Source organism: Amblyomma mixtum, chromosome 3 (assembly GCF_055824585.1).
Source record: "Amblyomma mixtum isolate Tamu chromosome 3, ASM5582458v1, whole genome shotgun sequence".
Classification (NCBI taxonomy): domain Eukaryota; kingdom Metazoa; phylum Arthropoda; class Arachnida; order Ixodida; family Ixodidae; genus Amblyomma; species Amblyomma mixtum.
In genome coordinates this window covers 426,796,037-426,805,389 of record NC_143014.1, presented here as the reverse complement: position 1 = coordinate 426,805,389, position 9,353 = coordinate 426,796,037, and the positions used below count along the sequence as shown (strand labels likewise).

The 9,353-nt window shown below is 45.2% G+C and overlaps 1 protein-coding gene across 1 annotated transcript in view; it reads left to right on the top strand.

The window, feature by feature from the left end:
• Positions 1 to 3,207: 3,207 nt before the first annotated feature.
• Positions 3,208 to 9,353, top strand: part of LOC149357984 (uncharacterized) — a 45,940-nt gene continuing 39,794 nt past the window's right edge. Inside the window, exons 1-3 of the mRNA XM_089576699.1 lie at positions 3,208 to 3,333; positions 6,481 to 6,688; positions 8,900 to 9,006. Coding sequence (XP_089432825.1) covers positions 3,208 to 3,333; positions 6,481 to 6,688; positions 8,900 to 9,006 — 441 coding nt within the window. The remainder of the gene's footprint in view (positions 3,334 to 6,480; positions 6,689 to 8,899; positions 9,007 to 9,353) is intronic.

Genomic DNA, 9,353 nt, shown 5'->3' with positions numbered 1-9,353 from the left:
TTTTTTACTCTCCGTCGAGAGATGCACGCGCCTTGCGCCCCGAAAAGCGCCCGCTGTCGAGGAGCAGAGAGCGGATGACATTTTTATTTCATATGGCAATATACGAGGTGTTCGACCCAAAACGGGTCTCCGAATGAGCATTGTGTTTTCACTAGGCGTGGGATATACGATATTTTTTTTTTCTGGGACGCTCAAGTAGCACCACTGTTATGTTCTTGAATTTCATGCGCTATCTTTTAGAGCTTTAAGAAAAAACTACTCGGACGATACCTTATTGCGAACACTCTAGCCGGCCGTTTGTCAAAGTGACCTACAACTTTTAAATTGACTCTTTTTCAAGAAATCAGTCAGAAGAATGAAAAGACAGCACCAAAACCTTTTCCAAGAGAACTTCCTGACGTCCATGTTTTTTTTTGGAAAGCAATCATTTTATTTTTTACGCGAAATAGCCTTGCCGTGTTTGTTGCCTGAATGCCGCTAGCGGTATTCGTTCTGTCCGGTGGCGTCTCTGCGCACGCCCGTTTTTTTTTGAACCGCTGATGTTCCGACTTTAGAGCTTTGGCGCTATCAGCGAACACCAGCCAGCCGCACTGTGGCTAACAACTGAGGTTCACTCCACGCACAGAGAAATACAGAAAACGGCACGCCGGCTCAACACACTCGTTCACATTTAGCCTGGGAGGTTGAAACGGTGAGGAACATGTGGCTCAACAGTTCAGAGGCGAGCCATAAGGTAGAAAAAACCTTGAAAAAAAAAAAACACGGCCCGTGGGCCATGACGAACAGAGGGAGTTCGGGAGGGTAACGAAGTGGGGGACGAAAACTGTTGCCAGGTTTAAAGCGAAGTGAAGGGGATGGCTGATGCAAAGGGGAACCATCCAGGTGAAGAAAGGAGAAAATGGCGAGAGAGGTAACTGCGCAGATAACGAAACGAGCAGAAAAAAACAAAATTCTGTTCACCCGTTGCTAGCTCTTGAGGCCTCATTGTTTTTATTAGCCGTTTAAATTCTTTTGCTAGCTTAATCTCTCAAGCCATTGATAACAGAGTTCATTACCACCCTACATATGTTCAATTTCGTGCATATCGGCCTCAATATTGTGAGTGCAGCACTCATTTTTGCAGCGGCTTTAAAAGTAGCTTGCTATACTCATATATATTTGTTTTGGTGCTGCACGCGTGGTGTTTCGTTGCAAAAACGGGAGTTGCGTAGAGTTAATAAACTAACTTCAAACTTTTTCCACCGCTTGCGAGATCGCATCGTTTTTTTTTCTCCGATAAGAGCCCAGTGAACGAAAGCGCGAGCAGACGACTTTCACCGCTACTTCGGCATGTCCTACAGACACCACCGAGCAGCGTTTTTTTTTTCGCGCGGAAGAAAAAAAAAGACACTGACGTAGAGTCACGTGGGAACAGCGAGCGCCCGCCCAAACTGATTTGCCGGTGTCCGGCGCCTCTTTCGATTAGAACAAAATCCGTTCCGTTGCGGCCGCGGTTACCGGCTCCGTCGCCGCCACGCCGGAGAGGGGACCGGCTGTGAGAATCAGGCCTAAGTCGACATGCGGTGTTCACGTGCTAGGCCGTGCCGTCAAGGTCTGCTGCAGCGGCGCTCTTTCGGACGAATTCCGCATGTGGCATACACGGGCTGGGCGCCTGAGCGGCGGTGCGCCTACGCACGAAGTCCACCTGGGGTGTTCACGTGCTAGGTCGTGACGTCACTCATTCAGGCGAGCATAAATAGCAGCTGCGGAGTCGCCCAGCAGTCAGAGTCATAGAGTCCGATGCTGTAGGAGGGTGTCTCCGCACTAGTACAACCGGCGCGTGTTTTGTCCCGTGCAAAGTGCGAATAAAAGTATAAAAATAAAGATATATTTTTAATATAGCTTTGAACACCGACAACGTTATCAGTATTAACGACAGTGTGCCAGTTATCGTTATTACAGCATAAGAAGACGTACAAGTTGAAATCTGTCGAAGCCAATACGCAGCTGCATCCAGTCATTTTAACAATGCAAAAATTCAGGGAGGCACTTTGTTGACCTAAAGTGCGGTGTTGCAGCTTGTGTCACTGGTGTGTGGTTAAGATGTTAAATAAGTACACAGTTCATTGTGAATCTTAAATGCTGGACACACTAGAGGGCGTTTGGGAGGCATCCGTCTGATTCAACGCCTTTCTGCAAACACTCTCCAGCGTCCTAGACAAGGAGAACTACATATGCGTTAGCAGGAAGTAGCATAGCCATTAGCACGCTCGGGTGCTGGTTCGAATCCCATCGTGCATGAATATTTTTTTTCTGGTCTCACTAGAAAAGCGTGACACCTCTGCTGACAACCATCTGTCGACAGTGATGAGGCATTAAAGGCTTTCGCTTTAATGAAGTAAAAACACAGCACACGGTAGAAGTAGGCGCTGCTTCAATGATAAGAAAAGCAAGAAGCGGGCAATGAGCATGCAGTAGAGCACTATAAGGAAAGATCATAAAAAAAGAACTACAGGACCTACGGCTTTTTTTATTATTTTTCTTCACGCTAATCGAAACACCTATACGTGAGAAATATATTTTTATTAAAGCTGAAAAACTGGTCTTTTGCACAGGCCTGAAGCTCATGATCTATGTGCGAACTTGCGCGTGGATAAAACAACAAAACAAAGTCGCTACTCGGCTCTCTGTGTAAGGGTGCATGAGAATGGCCTTGTAAATCTCGCTTTCGCTAGATACAGCTCACACATCGGAGTAGCTAGCGCAAACTTGCATTTCTTACCAATATGTAAAAATAACGAGTTTACACTCCTCTTTAAATGTTTCCAATGAGCGCATGCTTCGGTTTTCGTTAGCCTTCAGAATTAACCGCCCACGCAACATTGCAGGCTGTTGCACAGCCAGCTGTTCCAAGAATATTTTTAGCAGATGGCGCGTCACTGCAAGCAGGTGGATTGCGGTGACGTTGGTGGCGAACATTTACATCCCAAGTGGCCGCTATAAAAGGGTATTCCACATCCACAAACGTACTTGCTCCATTACCTGTCCCTACCTTGTTTTTGATTTGCGAAGTAATTTTTTTTCTAAGTATCAAAGACCTTTCAAAATTCGTTGCAGCAAAATTGCACAGGAACCAGCCTTCATTTAAACTAAAAAATTCGCTCTGCGTGTAAACAAGCCCGTGCGCTGAAGATGCCCTCAACCTCGGAAGAACAGCTCTCCAGCTCAATGGTGTCTGTCGTCATTGAAAACTGCGTTGTCAAGTCTCGAGTCTCAGGAAGCATCGTACCGGACGTGAATTTCGCAACTTTCTTCACTGAGGCCTGGCAAAACTACTTCGACCGTACTGCGTTGGTGAGCACAGCACTCTCTTCGTTGGCTCTGTTCAACAGCACTGATGATCAGAATGGCGGTATAATACAATGAAGGACAAAATTAGCAATCTGTCTTATCTTTATAGGCAGGCAATATATAATATGTTTTCACTTTACTTGCGCATCGCAGACCACCACAAACTTTACAATTATCATGTCAATTTCTTTTCAAGCATAGCGCTTGCCCCTTGTAGCCGATATTTTTAGTCTTTGTTGGCCGTTTGGTCGAATAAATCGTTAATGGTTTTTAATGGTGAAAGTTAACGATGAAAGTTCCAAGTTAGCGCCTGTCCCGTCTTCATCTGTCTCGCCCGTGTCTTTTTTGCGCTGTTTTCAAAAAACTGTTACCAACTAGCCCAAACCAAGCTACTGTTGCATCACGTCATGAATGATTTAGATACGGGACCGTATTTTTTTAGAGCCCTTTCCCCTGTTGGTTGATTTGCGGCATATCAATTATTAGCCATACCCATTCTGTCACCGGGAACGACAGCGAGTGTGCGATGTTTCTCGAATAACAGATCTAATGACAAGAATGCTCGCATGCCATTAACCATTGATAAACAGGCGCAAAGCATCGTTACGAAATCAATCTGACGTTTCCCGACATTAGGGTGACAGAATTAAAGGAGCGAAATGTTCTGAACGATTGTCGGATAGCTTTGTTCCGGCATTTGATCAAAGATGTTTTACCGTTGATCTTCTTGGCGCCGTCTGAGTGTGATCGTTGAATTCTGTAAACGAAAATTTTTCACAAGGATCTGTTTTTCCCGTTTTTCACGAATCGCGCCAGTTCATAAAAATCAGTGGCGCGAATAATTTCGCCAAATTGGCGACATGTAGTGCGCAAAAAATGGCTAAGTGATCAGCGCGTGCATGATTTGTATGTGAAGCTAGAAGTGCAGTTGTAAGTTCCCTCTACCGTGTTGCTTTTGGGAATAATATTCCAGCCGAGAAAGCAGGCGTTCCAATTACTTCAAAATATGTCCTCTTGAAGGAAGAATAGCCATCAGGGCATTTTCCTTTTGTGCACTTCTGATTTCCTGCTTAGGAGGATCAAATGAAAGTGGGACATAACATAGCATGAGCCCTATAGCTTTCTCAGCCTGAGAAAGCTTACAGACCTTGGAGAAAGGAGACGCATTGAGGGTCCTGTCACGTCTGCTTTGAGGAATTTAGTACCCGTGAATTATTCTCTACGTACGACTGCATTCTAAGAAGGGAAAAATAAGTCGTTTACAGTATATGGCCTCATCTTCTAGGGACCATTGAGAGGTTGTTTGCAAGGATCCGCTCAGTACGAATGTATATATTCATGACTTTCTCCGTCATCCTAGCTATTAATTATCGTCCGTTTTTTTTCCCATCTTGCTCTTTTAAGCAGTGGGGGAGCCACAGGCACGGGCGAGCTAGTTTCGGACAATTTAATAAAAGTCAGAATTTTTTGGTGTTAGAGGCAGAAGTACGCTTGAAACTGATACACAATCACTTAAAGGCCCAGCAGACATCTAGACCAGCGCGTAAGACCTCTTACATAGGCTTGACATATTCCCCACTGCGTTGGCGCAAATTGAAAAGGCAATAAAAATGGATTGCCGTGATACCGACAAAGTATGTAATGTCTCGAAACGGACCCTTGAGGAACAATAAATAAATAAGTAAGTTAACAGGAAGGCTAATTGCGCCGTGCGTATCGCAACCTCCCCACGTCCGACTACAATTCTTATAAAAGACGTGGTGTAAACGGGTATTTTTTGAACAAAAAATGCCGACCGCAAACATGTAATGCGGAAATGTCTTGATCACTATGCATTGAAAACCAATCCCATTACAAATACACCTATCCAAGCTCATCTTTCGCCCTTTTTAAAGCATGCCTTGTTCATTCATTCTGCAGAGGTTATTTCAAGGCCATTTACTGTACGCGCATGTAGTCTCCGTAATGCTTCGTAAGGTGCCAAAAACAACACAAGCAGTGGTTGCATATACCGCTGGGATGAACGCCTGTTAAGTAAGCTCATCAGTCGTTGGCCTAAATGTGTTTTGCAAGGGCAGCTTGTACTTTAAGACACTAATCTTAGAGTGAACCAGGCACACACTCCAGGAATGAACGCCAAGGAATTTTGAAAAACATAGCCTGGCAGGAGCCTATATATTTGTCAGCTTTATTTCTGAAAGGTTCATTTAGCTTGTTAAGTTTTTTCTGGAAAACATGAAAGCATCGTTATCGCAGTGCACAGTATTCAATTTAGCAAGAAGAAAAATGTTAATTTGGATGCCGGAAGACTGAGGTTCAATTTTGTAATAATTGAACGGCGGGCTAGTATCAACTCAACTGCAGGGTAAAAAAATACTGCACCCTTAAAGGCCCACACTAATGTTAGTACCCTTTCCACACCCTTTTTTGTTTCTTTTAAGTGCGCGCTGAGCACGTTAGCGCCGTTAATGCCCCTATGCACCCTTCAAATGTGCACGGGTGCAAGGACTTTGCTGCTCCTTTGGGTGTAAAGGTGCGTAAGGGTGTACGGGTGTTCTTTGATTATTTGAGCAACTTTTCAGTGGTTCAATCGCATGTGCTTTTAAAACAATATGAGCCATTCGAACTTTCTATTAAATGACAGTTGCAGCTTTGATGCATGCAGCCATGACTGTGATTTGCGCTCCCATAGTGTGATAAATAACTGAATTATTTTAGCTGACGCGCTAAGCATCACTCTCTCCGCGGAGTTTGTTGTCAGGTGGCGAAACGTTAGAACCGCAGAGCCAGTTTCCCCTGCCCATGCTTATTTTAAAAATGATAGGTGCAAAGGAGGCCTTTTAGAGGATAAGAGGTGCCGGCGTATTGTATCCTCCACAAAAATTACCACGTTGTCCCTCCTAGTCATTGGCAATGCTGCAGCGGTAGACAGGCGAGTGTTTGCTTCTGATAGTCCTCTGTGTTGTGATGGTATCCCGGTATGCCTGGCCCGTTATTTGTGACCGCTCTCATTGCCTCGATAAACGATGCATTAGAGCTGTCGCCGTCACCTCTTACCGTGGCTTAGGTTGGAATTCTTGAAAGTTAATGCTTCACCCTGTGCCGTGCGAGTACTTCCCCCGAGTTCAGTTCGCACATGTGTTCGCACAGGTGGATGCCAAGTCTGGCTCCCGGTACACCTTCGGCGAGCTGTTGGATGTATGCCGCAGGGTTGCGGCGGGGCTTCGGAGACTCGGCCTGCGCCCGGGAGATGTTGTCGCGTACCGCGCCGCAAACAGCTGTGAGCTCCTAGTCGCCATATGCGGCACTTTCTTCGCTGGTGGCACCGCCGCTCTCATCAAGACCAATCTTACCGAAGGTTTGTGATGGCCTTCCTCATCACTTTATTGCATGAATAGCCGTAGTGCCTTCTTAGTTGGCGATTAATGAAATGACAACCTCTCTGCGATTACAAACATGATCGCCTGGCCGGCACCAGAAACGGAGGAATTATAAAGTCAAGCTACTAAGTCTTTACTGAAGCATTGAGAATACTGAATGGCGCTACCAGGAAAATAATTTAGCTGTGGTATTTTCACTGGAACTTAATAATGGGAGTGTTCTCCGTGCGGACACAGGAGAAAAAAATATATATCTATGGTCGCCGAGACTGCATCTGAAGCGTGCAATCGAAGCTTTGGACTGCCTCCCCTTACAAAGGCACAGGTGTTGCGATGTGGGCTTGTTGGTTACCGATCGTGTTTGAAACAACGCAAGGATGGGGCACAGTGAGGATACATCACGAGCGCTGATTATCAACTGGCTTTATTCCAAGCAGCTGAAAAACATATGTAGGTTTTACAAGCTGGGAAGAACAATTAATTACAAAATGTGCACAACGCGGCATGACATAGGGAACGCCACTACTTCACTAGGCACATAGCCGTCACTCTTTCAGGCCTAAAGCGCACGGCCACTAGTAACAAAGCTGTGGCGTTATTATAACAACACCGTATGCTTCGCGTTCCGGTCCAGCGGCACACTTTTACGAAATGAGCCTATCTGGTGTATGATATTTCATGCTAACATAATTGCACCCACAGCAGTGCTGAATCGCAAGCCCATTCTGCAGTGAATAATCAGCGTGGCAAAATATAATAGATTACCCTGAGCGCTTTAGCGCAGAGCAACGAATGGGAATGATTTGCCTCAAGTGCCACAGCCGAAGAATGCACTACACAGGCCTCGAACATAACTTTGGAGCGGCATAATCGCGCCCATTTCGGGAGAAAGGGGCACAACGCGATACAGATTTGCATAGTCATCAACTTCATTTTATTATTCACAGGTATCAAAGAACAAATACTGCGAAATTATTTAACACTATCCTGGAATCACGCGCACCCATTATGAAGAGGCCAGCTGAAGAGGAACACAGGAATATTTATTGACATTTTAAACCTCAGAATGTAGCATTTTGCCCCACCTAGCGGGGCAAAATGCGAGAGTGCAAGGGGAGAAAAGAGACCCTCTTTTATACTCAAGATAATACACATCCTTGAATTGAACACACATAAAGTTGGCTTCCTGGACATTTAGATAGCCTATGAGACCCTAATTGAATGACAGAAAGTGTGCCGAGACCGAACCTGAAACTGTTCTGTTCCATGGCCCAATATGCAGCCTGGGTACTTCTTGAGTCGTGCTTGGTGTGTAGCCTGACAACGCGATATTTTTCTGATTTCCGGCCTGATTTCGCAATTTCTTTCTCTAAAAATCTGGCAGTTGTTCTTTCGTTCAGCCCGCTTGAGCGGACGTGCGATTTGATTCGATTCGTAACTCATGGAGGCGAGGTTTCTATTGTGGTTGTAAGCCAAACAGAAAAGAGCTTGCTCCAGTTATGCAATCGTTGACGAGTAGTTTTTCTTACTCGCCGGACGGAGTGCGATGCTGTTGCTCGTAAGACTTTTTATGCTCTTGCTGCATTTCATATTCTTTCATTTTCTGCTTTGTTCTGTCGTAGGCGCCTTTGAGGTCACCAAAACAAGTGATGACGGGCACTCGATGCCTTACCCCACTCGGATGTTGTCCGAGTGGTTTAAGCCACGAGAAAGCGACAGCGTGACGTCAACAGTAAGAGCGCAGAGCAATAAAAATCAAAGTGGAAATAGAGAAATCACTCACTCCATTCGTACGGGAGACGAAGGAATGTCCTATAGGTGACTGTTACGGAAAGAACCTACAGGGGTGCATACCGTGGACAGAGGAGTCGGTAACGTGGGCGGAGGAATGCACAACCTTAGGGTGGTTGCCGTGGGAACAACTTGGTGGGTGTCTACCGTGCAAGGGGGAGGTCCATTAAGCCGATTCCAGTCACCTTCCGCTGCTTATTGCGCTCAGGAGGCAACCTTAGCTTTTTAAGTTTTTCAAGCAGTGCTAACGCATTGTCATCGCATAAAGATAAACATCCCGAATTCTCTTTGTTCTCGAGCTTGTACCCTTTATGAAAAGGCGTATTAATCAGATGACTAAAATATGGCTTTGCTGTGGTACCTGTTCTCTAATAGCTAACTATTTTTTGTTCTCGCAGGAGAAGTTCACCGCCAAATTGCCGACACGCAACCAAAGTTTGTCTTCTGTGATATAGACAACATCAGAAGTACTGAACAGGCTTGCAGAGGAGTTTTATCAGTTCAGGTCAATATTTTTTATTGTCACGATCTTGAAAACCTTCTTTTTATGGATGTCGTGCGAATGTTAACATTTTACTGGGCGCCCATAATTATTCAGTGCAGATGCTTTTTTTACAGCCCTGAAAGGTAATAAGACCAAGTCTATGCATGTCAATTGCACGGCAAAGTGGGCATTATGTACGTGATAACGTGGGATGAAAGTATGTTCAGTCAACAGAAATGGTACGAGTTTATATTTTTAGCTTTGGGCGCCAGATCAAGGTTTGGTTAATGGGGTTAAACGTCCCAAAGCAACTCAGGCTATAAGGGACGCCGTAGTGAAGGTCTCCAGAAATTTTGACCACCTGGGGT